Genomic DNA, 21,168 nt, shown 5'->3' with positions numbered 1-21,168 from the left:
GTTTGTTGTTATTGAATGTGTCATTAAATCTCACCATAAGTATGCTACATCTATTACATTGATTTTATTAGAGCTTTTTTTATGAAATATTTATCTTTCTTTATTTTGTAGTACTGGGCTTGGAGATGCTCCCTATCTGGGCCATTGCCCTCATTACCTTGGCTGGTGCACTGGTATGTGCCGGTCTGGTCTGGATTTTTGTTTGCCCCTGGATGAGAAGGAAAATAGCAAGTACGTATTGTCCTCTTCTCTCCCGTGGACTCACGGCTTGAGTTGTTGTTGATGTCTGTGTTAGATGTCTTCACTATTGTCCTAAATTTTACTCTCTTTTCCTGAATTTTTTATTTTATTTTATTTTTTTTATTTTTTTTTGACTAATCGGAATCAATTCTGAGCATAATTATACAGGGTTTCCACACTCATAGAAAACCTGGAAATATCATGGAATTTTTAGGCCTGGACAAGTCATGCAAATTAATAAAATAAAATTACTAATAATTACAGAATAAAATTACTAATAATTATGTAATTACTAATTAATTACATATACCTGTTGTGTAATTATTTGGTAACACTTTGTTTTACTATGTCCTTGTTACAGTGTTATTACAAATGTAAGTACTGAGTAATATTAATTAACAACATGTACTTACTATAGTATTAGTGTTAGGGTTTGGTTTAGGGTTAGTTGCTTGTAATTATGCATAATTTACTGTTAATACTACAGTCAATACATGTAATATTTATAACAAGGACCCTGTAAAATAGTGTTACCAATTATTTTATGGAGCTGCTTGTGCTCATATATTATTACTATAGTGATTAATAATAGTAACATGTAATATGTGTAATTAGGACACAGTGTTTCCAAAATGTCTTTACTAAATATATTTTTTTCTAGTTATGCTCAGCAAAAATATTTAATTACCGTGAATATAGCTTTTTGTGAGTGCAATCTCTATAAAATGAGTTTTAAAAATCCTTATACAGTAATAAAAAATGCTTGGAAAAGTCATCGGGATTCATTGGTTAAAACGTGCTGGATCCCTGATTGTAATTAGTGACTTAATGTGCAGAGTCACTTTTTGTTTTTTTTGTTTTTTTCGTTTAGTGACAGCTGGCCATTAAATTAGGTGTTATTTCTAATCTAGCTTTGGAAAAAGTAAGAGATGTGACTCAGCATGAGGTATCTGCACCAGTTCAGGAGGGGAAGGATTTGTCTAACATCTGCTGCTCTGCTGGGGTTCTCTGCAATGAAAAGATAATCTTTTGCTGGCTCTGGCTTGCAGGCCCATGTTGAGTTTAACTGACGTTGAGAGAAACGAAAAGCAAATAAACTGAAGCTGTTTATTTGAGAACATCACTGTTTTAAAACGAGTCACAGTGACCTTGTACAGTCTCTGTACTTTTTTCAATGCAATATTGGTTGCACAAATGTTTTGGTTTGTTAAAAACAGCCAAATGAGGTGAAAATCTCGAATGTAATGAAAAGTTAAAGCAGTGCTTTCACACACAGATCATCATTTTCTTTATTGATATATGCACAAGGCCACTGCAAGCCTTATCATATTTGTCTTAATATTGAAGGCTTATTTATTAGTATGGTTTAGCTATCTAAGAGACATTAAATTGTGGAAATCTGTAAAATTGGTGATTTATACTCCTTAGATTTTGAGAAGAATCAATTCTTTGAGTGAAGTTCAAACTACCTCTAAAATATGAGAGGCACTAATTTAAAATGCTTGTGGTTGTTTGTTTTCTTGTATTTTATAGTCTCTGCTTGATTTAAAAGGTCTAGTTGTAATCTTCAGGATTCCCAAATTCATGAAAAACCTGGAAATATCAAGGAATTTTAAAATCTCGAAGCCATAGAAATGAAAATGTCTATAGTGAATATATATTTTTCTAGTAATGCTTAGCTCTAAAATATCTCATCAGCTAGAAACTGCTTTTTGTAAGGACAATCTCTATGAAGAATTTTTTAAAATCCTTATGCTGTAATCACGAATGGCTGAAAAAGTCTTGGAAATTCATCAGTCAAGAAAATCTGAATCTTATTTATGTCACAGTTTTTCATGCATGGATTAGCCATGTGATTATGGTTGTTTGATATTCTCATTGTAATGTACAGAAACCCTTGCTGATGTTTATTTTTTCACTTTGCACCACTTTCACAAAGTGTATGTCCTCTTCCTTATCTGCTCAGCAAATAACATCGCTTTTATTGATGCCCAAAATATGTCGTCCAGTGTTCTTTTTAATGATTCTCTGCCTTTGTTTTCCTCAAACAGGTCAGCTGAAGAAAGAGCATGCTCTGTCCCGCATCTCAGATGAGAGTTTAGATAAAATCCCTGAGGAGGAAGAGGAAGCCCCTGTGTTTAAAGAGCTTCCAGGTGCGAAAAGCATTAATGATGCTGTGCTGCCCCTGACAGAGGAGTCCACAGGAGAGCTCAACAGTCTGGCTAATGGAGGCACTGTCCTGCCCAACGGCAGGGTGTATGGTGAGTTAAAAGACATGATTTTCAATGTTAGTTTAAATGAAGTTTAATGGTTACCTTGGTACTGGATGACAAAAATGGTCATCTTTATCCTGCTTTCACCTTATGTACAGTGGTGACTCACAAGATGCTCTGTGAAACATTCTCAAATCATGCTGATATAATATGAATCATTAGGTTTTGCACAAAAACCTAATGATTCATTGCCTGGGGAGTCCACTTCCATCTCAAGTAGATGCCGTCATTAAGCCAAAGGGGGGCATATTAAATACTAAGAAATACTGAAAGACATGTACATTTTTTCAGTTAAAATGTTCACTCAAATTGTTATGCAGATAATATAATTTTTAAATTAGAAAAATGCAAGTGGACTCAACAGAACATTTTGTTGTGGATCAATTTTTCTGTCAGGTCGCACCAACTCCATGACCAATGGCTGCCTCAAGTCGCCTGTGTCTAATGGGGGCTTCAGCTTTGACGGGCATATGCGCAGTAATGGTCAGGTCTACCACACTGTTCACAAGGACTCGGGTCTCTACAAAGACCTCCTACACAAGATCCACTTGGGCCGACTGGAGGACGAGCGCAGTGCCTCGCGTCAGGACAACAACTACCGGCACCTCCGTCGCAACAACAGCTACACGTGCTACACAGCAGCCATCTGTGGCATTCCAGTCCAGCCCGTGATGCGTTCGGAGTCCAGCGCCCCTCCGCCAGAGGACAGCGAGAAGCTAGTGGGCGACAGTGTGTTTTATTCGAAGAAGCGGCTGCGCTACGACAGCTACTCCAGCTACTGTAACGCAGTGGCAGAGGCAGAGATCGAGGCAGAGGAAGGTGATGTGGATGTGAAGTTGGCGACAGATAAAATGGACCCCTTGGCCCCTGCAGAGGGTGTGCTGGAGGACTGCCCTGATGAAGATAAGGAGGAGAAGGACAAGCCTCAAGTCTTCCAGCTCTTCCACTTCCTGCAGATCCTCACCGCATGTTTCGGATCATTCGCACATGGTGGGAATGATGTCAGGTATGCCACTCAACATATTTTTTTATTATTATTAATGGATAGACCTTGTCTTGGATGCTTTGACACTAGGGCTGGATATTGATACAGATTTCCTGATTCGATTTCGATTCACAAGCTCTCGGTTCGATTCCGATCTCGATTTGCTATTTGGTAAATTTCTATTATAATGTCCATTTTGCTTACATATAAAAGAAATGATCTCTCAGCTAATGCTCTTAATTATAAACAAACCTTCTAGGCAACCCTTCTAGGTACAATTAGAAAATTGTACTTTTACAAATTTTATCATTCATTTTTAATCAAATTGGTCACATTTTAGCTTTTGAAAATGTAAAAAATTCAGTCTTTTCCATCAATTATTGTCTTGAAAATGCATATATTGTTGCATATCTATTTTTCTTACATTTTTATTGTTTACTTGCATAATTTGTACTGTTTACAAGTATTTATATTTGATATGCAGAACACGCGCTTAATCGGTACTGTCTCTTTATGACTAGTGGCATTCAGCCAGTAAGCGCATATAACAAGAGAAGACATGCGTAATTTTTATCAACAACTGACTGTAAAAAAAAATAGAAAAGGTATTAAAAGAGACATTATTCAATGACATATGAATCCATGGATCTAGTCTTTGGACACACAGAACGAGTTAAACCAAATTTTTACTCTCAACACGCAGTGAAAGCACCTCTGTGCTAATAACTTCACTATACTACTCAATCACTGGTGAGTAAAATCTGAACATTTACTTGCCAGTGGCTAATCATAGATATTTTGAGTCACAAAGCGTGAGATTTGGTTGCACATGCGAGTGATTTACTTGGATTATAGAGGGTTGCCACATAGAGTGAAAGATTGATTTTGGGATTTAAGAATTGATATAGAGATCGTTCAAACGAAGATTTCGATGCATCGGAAAATAGTTATTTTTACCCAGCCCTATTTGACACAAAGCACCTGTTTGCTATCGCAAATCGTTGTCTTGTCATCTACTCACCCTCATGTTGTTCCAAACTTGTATGACTTGGAACACAAAGGCAATGTTAGGCAGAATGTTAGCCTCAGTCACCATTCTCTTTCATTGCATCTTTTTATCTTACAGTGAAAGTGAATGGTGACTGAGGCGTTACGTTTCCTATTATCTGTCTCTTGTACCTTATTGTTTAAGAATAGATTGCATTCTATATCCTAAGACATGTTTTTCTTGTGAAATTTTCATGTCTTTTGCTTTCCTCTAAAACCTGTCTGTGTTGTAGTATGCTTTTGAGAAACAGCTTTGTGATTAGCTAGTTCAGAATAAGACCTAAAATGTCTTTACTGTAGGAGCAAAGAAAGGGCATATTTTCTTCACATTCTTTGGCATTAGTGAGTCCAAGGTTCTGTGCCTCAGATTTGGTTCATGGCTGATTTGGCTCATAACCAGCTGTTAAGAACAAGTCATACCTGGTCATTAGTTTAGGCTAATACACCATTGTCTTTCGTGGCAATCTGCACTACACATTATTCTTACATAATAAAATTATTTAATCTCACATCAGTATTTCGTAAGCATTTATGTATTTCTTTGGTAACCGTGTAATAAGCATGATCCGCTCTGCATTGTTTCATAATCATGGTTTAATTAAAAACAGCTAACTATACAATTCCTTAAATATAAAAAAATCACAGACAGAAACAGTAGTACTCACCGGCATTACTGTTGTGTCCAGTATAGTTGCCACTGCTCCATCTTTAAATACGTTTATTTGAAAAGTCTTATTCATAATAATTCTCAAAAGAATCCTTAGAGAAATGTGCCAAACAAAACATATAAGCCCACATTGATGCGTTCAGAAACTTAGTTTAAATAAGCCACTCATTCCTAACTTTGGGATCCTTCAGAAGGTAATGCAGAGATGCAGTTTTTCACCAACCAGGAACACAACGTCTGTGGACCTTTCTTGATATCTTTTCGTTGGTTAAAAGCAAACAACAGTAACAATAGTACCAGAGTGGAAGTACCTCAGCCGCACTATCTGTTCACCGCGACGATTACGTATGTTGAGGTGGGTCTGTTCAAATGACACTGCACTGTGACATCACAATGTAGCCAGTAGAATCCGTTGAAACAATGAATGCCCTTTTCGAACTGGAGAGGACGTTTTGAGTTCTTAAACTTACAGTATATTTTTATAGGACAATGACCTCTTATATGTCAAAATATCAAGGAAAGCTTGATTCCTCATGGCATAACCCCTTTAAATTCTGTATTATAGTGTTTAGACCACTAGAGGGCTGCGCTTGCTCACACAGCGCTGAATGCAGACTAGGTCTAGTAAGCGTGCAAGGCCGTATTGCGATTTCAATCTTAATTCAATCAATCATGCAGCATTAATGGATATCATACCGATGTCTCAGAAGTCAAAGTACGCTGGTTTCAAAGCATTTTGGATGGTTTTCCTCATCATGTAGCCTATAGGTAAGTGCTGCTTTCACAACTGTCACGTCCGTTATGGAGGTCCTCATGAACGTGAGAACGAATAAAAATGTAATATTACATGTTATTAGGAGTACCAACCCATCTACATGTTGTGGCTATTATTATTTCTGTATTGTGCATTTGAATTCAGAGTTTTCAAAGTGTGTTACTAATTAATTATAAAACACTTATCAATTTTTCATCTAAACATTTTCATGCTTATAACCAATATGCATATGATTTTAATTTGGTCAATAATTGGCCTATAAATACTGGCATCCGATACATCGGTGCATCCCTAGTTTGTATCCTAACTTTGGTGGGCTGGATGTTCACTCCCAATATTAATCATCTCAGTAGTCACTTTCCTGTGAATGATGTGCTTGATTTGTCTTTTCTTCAGTAATGCCATTGGTCCTTTGGTGGCCCTGTGGATGATCTACGAGCAGGGTGGGGTGATGATGGACGCAGCCACACCGGTCTGGCTGCTGTTCTATGGTGGAGTGGGTATCTGCACTGGATTATGGGTTTGGGGACGACGTGTCATTCAGACAATGGGCAAAGACCTCACTCCTATCACTCCCTCCAGGTGAGATCAGCATGTGGGCAGAATGCATGACTCATCTGTGCATGGGGATTGTAACGTGTGCTCCTGTTGCATGCAGATGTGCTGATCAATCTAACAGTGTTACAAGATAAATAGATAAATAGTTACATACTCAGTGGATCTCGTGTGTGGGAAATTGGGGTGCATTAGCAGCCAGACAATCAACACTATACAGTACACAGATTGTACCACAAAAAAAATCAACATGAAACAAAATACACAATTTACACAATATACACCATACAGGTATATATATTAGTGGTCGACCTTTATGGTTTTTCAGCAGTCGATACTGGTTTCAATATTTTGAAAACAGTGCAGCCGACGACCGATATAATGCACATATAAACATAATACAATGACAGTTAGGCGTAGGCAGAATTGCTTAAATTAACTTTTATTTCATATTTTACATAATATATACTCAAGTCCACAAAAAAGTTTTTAAAAGCTGTCTGTACATTTTGAACTTCTATAAGATTAAACAACCAAATCTGTTAACTGGCCATTTGCCAGGAGCTATTTGCCTATGTCGATAATCTAAAAATGACCCAATATATATATGCTAATTTATCGGTCTATCACTAATATACATAACTATAAATAGGCAAAATAAAAATTAAAAACAAACATTATAGACAAGAGTATGCCTTACACAACTAATTCTATAGGCTTTACACAATATGCACAGTATGAACCTATTGCACAGTGAATATTGTGAAATAAGAAATAATAGCAAAATTCTTTATATGTGAATGACCTCCTATGGTAAACCCATGTCGAAAACATACTATTTTTCCATGTTTTATTTCATAAACACAAAAGCCATCTTTCTGTTCTTTAGCATGTGGTAAAATAGCATAGTTAAAGGTTCAGATCTTGGTCATTTACTGTACAAGTAAAAAAATCAGAGAACTGAGACCAGACTGTCCTGACAGTGTAATAGTAGACTTCAGAAATGGAGCATGTGCTTTTGCCTACAGGGTCACAAAAGTTTATCTGCTATTGAAATCTTGCCTAGATTAGTTCTGGATTGAATTGGCTTTTCTCCTCTCATGTTTGAGTGCTTGCCCTCAATCCATCTTTTTTTTTTTTTTGGCACCACAAATTGGATTAAATATCACAGCAAAATGACCGTAATTTAAACTTTTAAGACATTTTAGAATAAAGGCAACCGGCAACTCTTTTGCACGCTCAACCCAGAACTGCCGGGGTATGCTAAATTTAGCAAGACACTTGTGTACATGGCCTTTTTTAACATTATGTTCTCTTAGTAACAAGACAAACCATCAAAAACAAATGAGCATGAGTTGATAGTTAGAACAGAAGCTTTCCATTTGCTTTATAAACAGATGTCTTGTAATAGCATTGCTCTGTGGAAGCAAAAGTAAATGATTTTAGGTACCTTATATTGTCTTTTTAGAGTATTGATTAGTGGTGGTTGCCAAGGCGTGCATCACTATTACTATTGCTCGTACTTAGTATAAGTCATGTATAAAATATGCTGTAAGCGATGTTTTTTTATTTTATTTTTTTTGAGGGGGAGGGGGTTTCTCCTCGTGGTGGCGTAGTGACTCGCCTCAATCCGGGTGGTGAAGGATGAATCTCAGCTGCCTCCGCATCTGAGACCGTCAACCCGCGCATCTTATCACGTGGCTCGTTGAGCGCGTTACCACGGAGACATAGCGCGTGTGGAGTCCCACACCATCCACCGCGGCATCCACGCACAACTCAACGCGCCCCACCGAGAGCGAACCACATTGTAGCAGTCACGAGAAGGTTACCCCATGTGACTCTACCCTCCCTAGCAACCTGGCCAATTTGATTGCTTAGGAGACCTGGCTGGAGTCACTCTGCATGCCCTAGGATTCGAACTCGCGAACTCCAGGGGTGGTAGCCAGCGTCTTTACCACTGAGCTACCCAGGCCCCGCTGTAAGCGATTTTAGCCATTCTGGAACTTCCATGAAACTGAGCTGTTAAATTAGACAAGCCCCCTCTTTCCAAAATACCGCCCTTCAAAGATAGCAATAAGACCAAACTGTAGAGCAGTTAATCTTCTCATGATTGTCAAACACAACAGTTGCAAAATAACACACCTTGGCTGACAACTGTTATGAATCTAACTATGACATTAAACTTGAACCGCTTGTTCCGCTTCAACTACTACACTATGAGAACGTGATTGACAGACAGAAAGCACATCAAAGTCTTCTAATTGGCTGATCAAAGAAGTGTAATTCGTCCCCTACCGTTTATGCTACAGACATGCATGATACCTAAAATCATCAGATTGTAAAATAGGCTTATAATCCCATAGACCAAGATTGAGGGAGGGGCCGAGCCATATTTAAGAACCGGAATATCATAGAGACATGGGCATGAGCTGGATTTTCACTTGGGCCAGTAAGCAACTATTTAGCAATCAACCATAATACCCTAGCAACTGCATAGCAACTGCATAGCAACATGCTAACATCCACCCAGAACACCTAAGCAACCACATAGCAACACCCTGACAATCACCCACACCAGCACCCTAGCATTGTGCACCACTTGCATGTTCTTCAGAAAATCTGAAACTCTTAATGTTTTTTTTAAGAGTTTCAACTCTTTAATGTATTTTTTTAAGAAAAAAAGTATTCACAAAAGTTACGGAGAATATAAAAAGCCCATTTGTAAACTGTAAAATTGGTTTTCGATCTGTCTAATTTATGTGAAAATATTCAGTTCTTCCAAATGTGTGTGTAACAGACATTGCTTTACCAGAGACGGGCACTCCAAAATCCAGCATGTTCTGACAAGCCTTTCCAAAGTAAAGCAGCATAGAGCTGGGGATCAGGTGGTCATGTTCACAGCTCCCTGCCCCCCACATAGTACACAAAAATAACAATTGTCATGACCTCAGCATCTGACAGGCTTTGATGTCTGTTGACAGGAAGGAGTGTTTTTTGTAACCCAAGGATAATTTAGAGAAATAGTGAACTTCACGTATTTGTTTAATTTCAAAAGTGCTGTTTAGTAGGGGTGTAACGATTTACTCATCTCACAGTTCGTTTTGGTTCACCATTCTTTAAACTAAGCCTGAATCAAGAAACGTTCAGATTAAAGTAAGAATAATAAAAACAAACTTTCAAAGACATATGCAAAACAGTTCATTTCCTTTAATATTTAGCTAAATGTACTGCTCTTAAAAACGCTAAGTGATTCATCAGAGATGTACTAAAAATCAGCCCAGAACAGGGCAATGGTATCACTAAATGGAAATATTAGCTAATAATTCTGATTACTGAAAATATGAAATTATATTAGATACAAATACTGCATACACACTGTCACTGATTACATATATTTAAGATATTTTAAATTAAAATGGTATTTTTCTAATAATAATGTTGCCTCTGATTACATCTAAATATTCAATAGAAGTGCATGTTTATTCAGTTAAATAATAATAATTTACTGATGAAATCAAATCAGACATGACATGTGACATCAGGATTAGATTCCCCCATAGCATTATTATACATAATATTCAGCATTATATAGAGTAGGGCTGTCAAAATGGCTGAAAAACTAAATTTGAATTTCTTACTTAATAGTAATATTCGAATTATATTCAAATTCTAAATACTACTTTATGTTAGAGGAAAAAAAGTACTGTATTGTCTCCTAAGCCCACAAGAGGGCGCAAGCGAGCGCAATGAGCAAATATAAACCAAATCAAGCATCGCATTTTTTATTGAAATGAAATGATATGACTTTGTTTAAAGTGCATAAGGTTTTAAACAATCGTTCATAAATCAAATATAATTTCCTAAATGTGCACGTAAGGAAATTGAGGTAACAAAAGTGCATATAAGTGGAAGTGCACTCTCATTAAACCTCTGTAATTTTCTCTCATGCAGTCAGTGCAGATTACTCTGGCGCTTCAAACGGACATTCGAGTTCTCTCCCGCTGTTGGTTTCGCTTTAAGTTTTCGCAGTTTTAGTCGAACACATTGAACTACGCCTGTGTGCAATCATATTTTAGAGCTCCTTGTGTGCAATAAAGAGATTTACATTTGTATCCTCTGTAGGTGTAGGATGTTGCGCATATTGGATAGAACAGACACAAAAAAACCTTCCCATCAATGTGCATCGTTACATTTTTGAACCGCGATGTATCGTGGAAAAGTCGGCACACTTGCTCTCAAATAAACTTAAATTTTAATCTCACGACAAACGATTCAAGTGGAAAGCACAGTATTAAATGAACTCCAGACTGCATACTGAAGAAGTTCTGTGAAGTGTGTATATATGTATATGGACTTTTCCAAATTCAGACCGGACAGATATTTTCTTTTAAAGCCGCACATAACTGGCAAATTTTAAAGCCCTTGTTTTAGTGCAATGGATAGTGAAATGTGCCCAATTTTCGCCCATATTTAGCACTGTCCACTTGTGAACAGATCGTCCCAAACAGTTATTAATACCACAGAGTTTATCAGTATCAGAAATTCAGCACAGCCATAATCCGCCACTGTTTCCACCTGCATGCATGCACACGTTTCTATTGCGATTACCTTCTCACTTCCAAAGTACAGACACACACATGTATTATAGGCAAAAATGTACAAAAAACCTGTCAACCCTGTTTTCCTGTCACTGAATCATCTGGATCTCCTCATGGAGTTTTTGCATGTTCAAACATTGCCTCCTCCAGACCTGCATGCTGTGGCCTCTCTCGACGGCATGCATTGTCATTACTGGTTTAACTGCAGGTGTATAAATTTGTTTTGTTGCCCTCCGCAGTGGATTCACTATTGAACTGGCCTCAGCGCTCACTGTTGTTTTGGCGTCCAATATTGGACTTCCAGTCAGTACCACACACTGCAAGGTAAAGATCGTGTCTGACACCAGCTGGCCCCCTTTAGGTTACTGTGTGCACGCCACTGGAGAGAGGAGGGAGTTGTCTGTTTTTATAGGGACTGAGAGGTGCTATCCATTTCAGCTTTTAGCATATGATAGAATTGCTCTTGACATAATGACATGGATATAGAGTAGTGGTCGACTGATATGGGTTTTTCAATGGCCGATATCGATATCTAGAGAGCAGATAAACATAATACAATTTAACAACAGCAAATTAGATGTACACACAAAATAATAATAATAATAATAATTTTATGCCACAATTACTCAAATTTGCATTAACTTGAAAAGAAAAAACCTTAAAAACAGAAAGTGTTGACCATCCATTGACTAATCTATTGGTAGATTTTGGAAATGACACAAGGGAATATTAACACTTCTGTCAATCGGCCAAGCAAACAGTTATTAGCCAATGTCGATAATCGCAAAATGGCCAAATATCGTCCGATTAATCGGCCTGGCCCGATATATATCAGTCTATCACTAATGTAGAGCAACACTTGACACTTTCCACAAACAGGGTACAATTTGTTGTTTTATATCTTTTTTTTTTTTTAAAGCAAAAAATGATGCTCTTCAGAGAGAGAAATATTACATAAAGTATTATCTAACATTAAATGATTGCATGAAAAGTAGCTATTTAAACACATCAAATTTCTGTATCCTCCTTAAAATGGTGATTTTGGCTCCTCCCATTTCAGTGGACTGTATCCAACAATTAAAATCATACAACACTGTCATACTTGTGACATATATTGAATTCATATTCAATTCACTGTTGAAACTTATTTTTATTACCAAAAATAATATCATTCATGAAATAAAAAATAATCTCTGTTTGTAGTGTTGACTGTGTTCGTCCAGCTCGACCATTCAACTCTCTTATCAAAGTTATTGTAACAAAATGGATTAAACAAATATATATTATCTTTAATTTATTGGAAATGTACGTTTATCAGTAACTAAAAACAAACAATTGATTCCTAACTAGCAAGCCCCTACTAGAAAATATCTTCATTTAGGCTAAATCTTCAACCCTGTTACTTGCCACCATTTTATTTTTAAAATTTTGTTTAATTGATTTAATGTTTATTGCTAAAAGCATAAACATATCACAAATTAGGGTTTTAAAATGACTTGTCTGTTCAGACTTTTCCCAAATGGTTATAAAATAAATGGAAAATAAATGGCTCATATAAAATGTAGTTTGAACTTTCGAAGGTTAGCTGACATTTAGTTAAAATTTGTAAAGTTTCAGGTGTATTTTGTACCCTATTTGTGAGAATTGTCTGGAAGGCACTCTGATCTCAGCCATCCACTGACTGATGTCATTGGCTCGGACTCTGACCGTTATAAATCAACTTTATTGCACACTGATGTCAAAGCTAGGACAATGATACCTCTCTTTAAGGTCAACACAGCCTTTCAAACCCTGTAAAAATGAAGACAAGTTTCCCTCCTCTTCTCTAAGACTTGAAAGATCGCAGTCTTCTCTTCACAGATATGTGTTTCAAGTGGTGCTTCACTACATCGTCTCTTTGTCCCCCTCCTCATCTCTCTCTCATGGCATGTTGCACTGTATTTGTCCATGTTTGCCCGGGTCACTGGTGTCTTGCTGCATGCTGTGTCTCATGTTTATCTGTTGTGTTTGTGTCTTGTCATTTGTTGTCTTTTCTACAGTGGATTTTGCATTGAAGTAATGAGTGCTCTAAGTGTGCTTATTGCCTCAAATGTGGGCATTCCTATAAGCTCCACCCACTGCAAGGTATTGGTATTGTAATGAAGCATTTGGTAGTGCTAAGCTCCACCCTCATGGCTTCACTAGAATAATCACAGTTCAACCAATCAGCTCATCTCTGCAAAAATGTGACTCCATGATTGCAGCTTTGATTCATTTGAATTTGATTCATTCTTTTTTTCAAGTGATTAGCTTTAACTAAAAGGCTAAAGAACATGCATTTACTGAAACAAAGTCTGTATATTTTTGGAAGGTACTGCATAGTACATACATTGTACAGGGTTTCCACAGGCCTGGAAAAGTAAAAAAAAAAAAAAAAAAGTTTTTTTTTTTTTTTTTTTTTAGTTATTCTTAGGTCTAAAATATTTAATTGGCTAGAAATTACTCTTTGTATGTGCAATATCTTTAAAATTATTTTAAAAATCCTTATTCAGTAATCACAGATGACTTGAAATGTTCTGGTCAAAAAGTGTGGGAACCCTGATTGTAGTCCAAATGCTGAACATGTTTTAACCACACCATGTAACTTGCAGTGATGCTATTAAAAGTCGTTCATTTCTCCTCATTACCATAGGTCAACAGCTTTGTTAATTTTTGTTAAATGGTTTGCATTAACATTTGACATGTGCAAATGTGAAATGAGATTAATTTAGACCATCAGTCTCTCCAAAAGTCACACAATCAATATAAAAGCCTAATTAATTTTTGTGGCCACAAATCTTGCTTCAGTGTATTCTCTGTTCTCCTGCTAGTGTTTTGTAATTGTTTTGTAGGGGTCTTGGGATGCTCTGGAGTACAAAGCCAATCAAGGGAATTAAAGCATGTCTGATACCTCATTCCACTCCACTCCACGACCTCTATTCTGTTTTATAAGTGCTTTTATTACATATTTACAGTATGTCATCAATATACCTTTATGATGCTTTAAAGTCTAGATTGAGGCTGAGAGGAGAGAGAATGAGGTTCAGTCTGGACGTTCATGTGTCATGCTTTTGTGCTGATAACATCCAAAATATGAATTCCAAATATGTGATTGAGAAGCAGTTCATGTCCAGATCAGCATTATCCAGATTTGTCACCTACAGTGCCCCCAAAAAGACACTTAAGTCACACTTTAAAATGTCTGAATGTCGTTGCATTAGATACAAAATATCAAACCAAGTGGCATCTGCAAACAAATGATGCCAGACTTTTCTCAGAACTAACTTCACTTTTCTTTGCCATTTTCAGTTACTGTTAACCTACTGGTGCTAAGATCATTTTTAGTGGATGTATGAAGTCAGTTCACACCTGGTTCTAGCAGAGTATCCACAGGTGTTCTCAAAATTTGACAGCCGAAAAGTGTTAATCTTTTTAAATTAATTTCGATCAATATACAGTAGGCTATTTATTGCTTAATTATTTTAAACAAATGTCATCTAGTGAAGTGCATTAATGTGCTTAAAGTGCATTTGTGCTATATTCCTTTCAAATAAATGCCACTTGGTTTGAAGTTTTGTTACAGTGCCAAGGCCTTCAAACAGTTTTAAGCGTGGCTTAAGTGTCCAAATACATTTGGGGCGTGTATTGCATTATTCTGAAACTAGAACAAAGATATTGCAGCAGTGGAGGAATCACATATCTGTCATGCTTCTGTTGATCACATTCTCATTAGTTCTATCTTCTGTGCTGAGCAAGTGATACCACTAAATTCATATAAAGGTCATCATGATGCTAGCCTGGAACACATGCGTTGGGCATGTGGCTTATAGGTCAACCATCTTACCTAAAGTCAAAAAGTATAAATCAAGGGGTTTCAATCTTGATGAAAATCAAGGGAGACTTTAAAGGTACAAAGTCTTTAATAGAGCAATTCTCTTCTCTGTTGTTGACTTTGGGTTGACTTTTGCTCCAAATTTAGCCCCCCCGTGATGAAGTCTTCGGTTACACTGACCGTATAAGAAGAGCCAGATCACTCTTGTATCTAGCACAACACCTGTCACCAGAACCCCTGAGTCACACAGCATGTATGGAAATGTTATTCCTCCCGCTGCCCTGTGTTATGCAGGACATGACTTTGCCTTTCAGGCACGATAGGAAAATGACTAATGCAGGGGAGTATAATGGCTCTGTTAAAAGTACTGGACACTGGGTCTTAAAGCTGAAGTATGTCATTTCTGCAACACTAGCGCCACCGAATGGAATTGAAATTAAAAAAAATTCAAAACGACTTAGAGAATACGTTTCTCGTCTACTGTCGTCCAAACCCCAACTCATGGCATTGGTTAAGTAACGTTGTTGGGGCGGGTCGTTGTCTCTGCATATTAAGCAGGGATAGGAGAAAGTATTTTAACACTGAAAAAGCTGCATACTTTAGCTTTGATTCTAAATGCCACTTATGTTGACATACTGTAACTTGGCAGAAAATGACGACCAACCCAACAAAGTAGGTTTCCTTCTGTTTACTGATTTCAGACCTTGTGGTACTCTTGTGTTCTAATTATTATCCAGGAATTTGCACAACTAATCAAATCCATGTATTTTGTTATTCTAAGGGAAAGAACAGATATTATGGCTATGTTCAGAATGGAATACTACCGTACTGCACACGGTGCACAGTATGAACTATATATTACCTACTATTTTTATTTGTATAATTTTTTTGTTGCAATTTTGCAAATGCAAATGAACTTTTGGCAGTCGGATAAAGTAATGGAACAAGATGTTAAACGTTTCCACTATCGAGCCATATGAGGGCATGCCAGGGCCAGTTGCGTTCCCACTGTCACTTCCTGGTATTCGTCATGCCTCATCTGGGCTTTCTCGGGGCCAGTGGCCAATGGCCTTTAACCCACCGATTACCCTTGGGCCAAAGAAGGCCAGCTGGGGATTGAGGCGGGGTCAGTATCAATGGCGGAGTTTCACAGAGTCAGATCAGAGGTTTCATGCACCAAGATACTCATTTCCCAATTTTCATTTCTAGCTACCAGCTTACCTCAGTAGATCAACGGAGAATGGAGAATCGTCAGTACTGGTCAGTAGATGAAATCAGGGCTCTTCTGAATATTTGGGCTGATGAAAATCTACAACGTCAGATCGACGGCGTCTGCCGAACAAAAACGTGATGAAGTGTATTGTTGCCGAACTTGCCAAATTGTGTATCCAGCGCACAAAGGTACAGGTTCGGAAAAAAGGAAGTACAAATCCGTGTTTATTTTGAGGGGTAGCCAGTCTTCTCCAAAGTCTGATACCTCAGCTTGAGTTTCCCTCTTGCTTGTGAAATGATGGGGTGTGTGACGTTGGCACCAGGGTGGCCCTAAATTTTTGTCTCTTGGCTCGAGGTCCGATTCTATTGGCCCTGGCTAACCAGTTGATAGCCCTGTCTCGCAATGGCCCGATGGTGGAAAAGTGGCTATTGTGAAGGATATTACTTTCATTCATTCGTCACACTTAAAGTAAGGTCAGTTGAGCGCACTGCATTGTGTGATATAATACAGATGATACTATTAATGGAGTAGTGGTAGGATACTATTCTGAACATAGCTTAAGTGTTTAAAGGTCTTTATTAGCATTAACATTGCCACTTTAACATATGGAATAAAAAAAATACAGTCCTACAAAACCTCTTTGCCCAAGAGCATCACAGGATATTTGAAAATGAACACTATAGTTATCAAATACATGTTATATTTTTTTAATAAACAGTGGCTTCAAAAGTATTTGGACCCTTAGAATTATATGAATGTCTTTGCATTATATATAAAAAATACCAAACCAAGTGGCATTTATTTTAAAGAAATTTAGCACAAAGAAGTTTAAGTTTCAAATGATGAAATAATACCTATTGTTCATAATGAAGATACAATGTGGAGGGGTATTTGGTCACCTTGATACCTGTTGGTAATTAAAAGTAATTCCAGAAATTGGTTGTGAAAAGAGAAGTTAGTTCTGAGAAAAGCTCATCAGTAGCATTTACATTTGTTTGCAGATGCCACTTGGTTCCAAATGTTTTGTCTAGTGCAATGACATTCAGACATTTATGTGAATTAATTGTCCAAAAGTGTCCAAATACTTTATGGGTCCAAACGTATTTTGCTGCTGCTGCTGATTTGCCCTTTTCCATGGGTGCAGGTGGGCTCAGTGGTGGCAGTTGGCTGGATCCGCTCCAAGAAGGCTGTAGACTGGCGGCTCTTCCGGAACATCTTCCTGGCCTGGTTCGTCACTGTCCCTGTAGCAGGCCTCTTTAGCGCCGCTGTTATGGCCCTGTTTGTCTACGGCATACTGCCTTACGTTTGAGATGAAGAATGGGGAAGACAGGGAGGTATAGGATGGTAATGAAGAAAAAAAAAGAGAGAGAGAAGGACCGAAAAAAAATAAAATATCAAGATATAAGGGGACAGCCATAGGGAGAGGGAGTGTCTTCAAATGCTGCCTGGAAAAGCATCCAGAATCCTTTTACTTAAATATCCTTAATCTTGTCAAAAGTATTTATTTCCGTTTCATTTTTCTTTTGTTTTGTTGAAATGTTACCATAAACATTAAGATCTTTTGCGCTCAGTGATATGAAGTGGTACATTTCAAAGTTCCATAAATGGTTCTCATTTATCTGTGGTCCTACAAGTACAGTTTGCACGTTTAAGAGAGTAAACGGATGGAGAACTGGATGGATGTGCACATACAAGTACACACATCAAATATATCAATGCATTCTTGCCCGTCTCGCACAAAGAATGGGATTAGAGAATCAGTTTGAAGGCACAATTTATATTGGCACAAAGTAGTTATCCAACTACTTTTTGGATCGCTAAATGTTTAAACCACTATTTGTTTTCAAATATGCTGCACCTTGACTCCCATTCACAAAAAGGTCAAACTGTAAATGTCAAAAGTAAAACTGTAAATAATTTGTTCGCAATGACACTGAAAACATCCTGCTGTTACGTTAAGTACTTTAGCACTGCATCGCTAAAATCAGCTCAGCTGGTAACATACCTCAGCCAACCGTCTATGCCACATAAAGACAAGCTAAGTAACAAAATAGAACTGTGCTATCTCATGATACATAAAATATTATACGATTTTTGTAGCGGGTAATGTGTAAGAATTCCCTATTCTTTAATTATCATATTTATTTTTTAGATATGTTACCATTCAAACCTTTTAAAAACAACAGGTGTGAAGAAAGACAAAATCATATTTTGAATTATGTATGCTACTATAATTTCTACTGTGTATATATATATATATTCCACTTATATTATTTTTGTTTATTTTTTTCCTTATTTCAAGGTTTTATACTGTTACAATTAAGGAGATTTTAGACCAGTTTTGGTAGTTGCGGGAAATATATGCTCTACCAAGCATATAAAAATGATCAAATATTCAAAAATGATTTCACTATGACAAGACACTACATCCATAATCATGTCAAGGTATATCATGTATGTTATATATAAAAAAAAAAGTCATTTTCAAAAATATCTTTCATGCTCCCATTTGTTTATCCTGAAAAATCAGTGAATAAATTAGGATTTCAATCTTTTACATCTTTTTATGAGGGGAAATGGGAGCAGATTTGTATCATAAACGGCACTGTATCCTAAATAAGTAATATCTAAAGTATTGAATTTTGAGCCCTCTTTCAGTAATTTTTTTTTATTTTTATTATTCATACATATCCATAGATGATTTAGACCCGTTTAATTTTTTTCTCTTTTTGTAAAATTAATAGCCAAAGATTCTGATTATCTTCAAGTTTAATTGCAATATTCTTTGACAGTGTTCACTAATTACATTATGTAACAGAATATGCCAGTCTCTTCAGTCGAGTCATAGACGTAAGTAGAGCTCTATGGATGATGCCAATAATAATAACTTTATGTGCCAGAACAGCCAAAATCCCCAAATGGGCACACATAAAAACACAAACATAGACTAACCAACTTCGCCCACATTCACATACATGATCTCTGGAGAGGCAGTGTTGGAAGCCCTATGATGGGCCTGGATTTTGGTGAATCTCATATCAGAATCCAGCTACTTGATTCAGCCTCACTGATAAAGCCGAGGCATATCGGAAGAAAAATATGTTTTATTATCAGAATATCAGGTCAATATATGATTCAGTGGCACAATTGTGCTATATAGAGAGAGGTGAACATGTAAGGATGATATTTTTTTGGTCCCCGAACTGTAAAGAAGCCAAAAAGAGTTTCATGACTTTAGTTCAAAATATGGCCAGGCTCACATAAAATGATATTACTAGGCCTAGAATGAAAGTGGTTTGACAGATACCTAAATTTGCCTGATTTGGAAACTGTATACAAATGTGTGGCTTTGAACCAATGCAAAGTGTTGCTGTTTCTTTTTTCGTGTATTCCTGTTTTTATTTTTTATCAAGAACAAATCTATGCTTAAATGACCATTTGCCTTGTAATGTTGTGCTTTACTGTTTGTTGGATACAGTAACTTCAGTACTGTGGTGTTTACATAGTAATCATATTGTAGAATAACTCATTGCAGTTGCCTAAAAATGCCAATCAAAGACTAACTATTAATCACAAATTAAATATGAAATAACCAGGCATAGTGGAAGGTGTTTCATGTCATTTTGTGTTACGGCAGTGTAAATCGTCATGATACTGTTACCTTACACTGCTACATGTAGTACACAACTTTACATGGTGGATATGATTAAAATAATAATACAAATAATAGATATATAAATTTCATTAAACTATATTTTTCTACATATATGAGTTCTACCTGGGTTGTGACTTCTCAAATGGAGAGTGAACTGGGCTTAAAACAGTCCTGAGCAACGAATATGCTGTAAAAGTCATTATTACAAGAATGCTCAGTGCTAAATGCCACCAACCATTTTCTTGAGGATGATGATTTTATTGTAAAAAAAAAAAAAAAAAAAAGACATTATGTAAGAACAGTTCAGGCAGGGGTTGGTTCCATATATCCACTGTTATTTCTTGCCCAGGGATGTCTCTCTCTTGTGTTAGAGTGAGAGTGGTTGTGAGTTGTTCAGTTTCAACAACTTTTCATGATTATGTTTGAAAAGGATAAATAACTTTGTAATTTAGTTTCCCTGAAATGCAATATTGAGCTGTGGTCAATCAGACCTGCACCAGCAATGGAGATACCAATTTTTAGACAGATAGGGGCACAGCTAGAATCAATAAAGGTTTTTACTAACCGGCATCTAGTGTTTTGCATCAAGCTGGCAATTATAATCTGCCTTCCTGCAATGACTTCGTTTGTTTTATGGCAGCGCATCACTAAGTATATAGCGAAATCCTTCACATATGCAGTATAACATTGGGCTGCAGTAGTTTGGCCGCAGGGTTAGTAATGAGCTAAACGTATTCAAAAGAATGGCTAATTGACTGCTAATGTGCTGTATATATGAAAAAAGTGGCAAATGTGCCATGTTATGTCTGTTTTTGACAGACATGTGAGAAAAAGATGATTCAAAAAATCCAAATTGAATAAAACACGTCACTATGTAAGATTTGGAAACGTGAAAGCATCCATTATAGCTTGTTGTGTTGATAAGAGGTTTCGTAACTGTTCTTGGCAACCTTGTTACATTCTCCCGTAGTGTACTAATATCATTTCTGAGATGTTCTTATCTGCTCTCGAAAATAGAATGTAGCCCAATCCTTTGCTGGCCTGCTGATTGCCTGCTGTGTGTTGTCTCTATTGCCATGATGTGAATGCTATGTTGTTAACTGTCTGGTACCATCTTTAAAGACAGGGCTTTAGACCTAACAAACCCCCTTTATCTGCATATGTACTGTAGTGCTGTTTTCTCTCTGTTTGGAACGTCGTCTTTTTTTTATTTTTTTTAAAAGTTGTCTGCATTAAATTATGGGAATTAAAATTACAAAGAATAACAACCTGCCTATCTCCTGTTTAAATTTTTGATTGTTGTTTTAAAT

The 21,168-nt window shown here is 36.9% G+C and overlaps 1 protein-coding gene across 3 annotated transcripts in view; it reads left to right on the top strand.

The window, feature by feature from the left end:
* LOC127414922 (sodium-dependent phosphate transporter 2-like) overlaps positions 1-20,428 on the top strand; it is a 57,717-nt gene extending 37,289 nt beyond the window's left edge. For 2 of the 3 annotated variants that reach the window (XM_051653323.1, XM_051653324.1), the window contains 6 exons: positions 112-231; positions 2,292-2,501; positions 2,910-3,519; positions 6,384-6,569; positions 11,380-11,464; positions 17,348-20,428. In XM_051653323.1, the coding sequence (XP_051509283.1) occupies positions 112-231; positions 2,292-2,501; positions 2,910-3,519; positions 6,384-6,569; positions 11,380-11,464; positions 17,348-17,512 (1,376 nt within the window). In that variant the 3' untranslated portion in view covers positions 17,513-20,428. Of the gene's footprint in view, positions 1-111; positions 232-2,291; positions 2,502-2,909; positions 3,520-6,383; positions 6,570-11,379; positions 11,465-13,179; positions 13,265-17,347 lie in introns of all 3 variants that reach the window. The other variant, XM_051653322.1, reaches the window with a different exon arrangement.
* Positions 20,429-21,168: the final 740 nt, after the last annotated feature.

The sequence above is a fragment of the Myxocyprinus asiaticus genome, chromosome 24 (genome assembly GCF_019703515.2).
Source record: "Myxocyprinus asiaticus isolate MX2 ecotype Aquarium Trade chromosome 24, UBuf_Myxa_2, whole genome shotgun sequence".
NCBI lineage: Eukaryota > Metazoa > Chordata > Actinopteri > Cypriniformes > Catostomidae > Myxocyprinus > Myxocyprinus asiaticus.
This window is presented reverse-complemented; position numbering and strand designations above follow the sequence as displayed.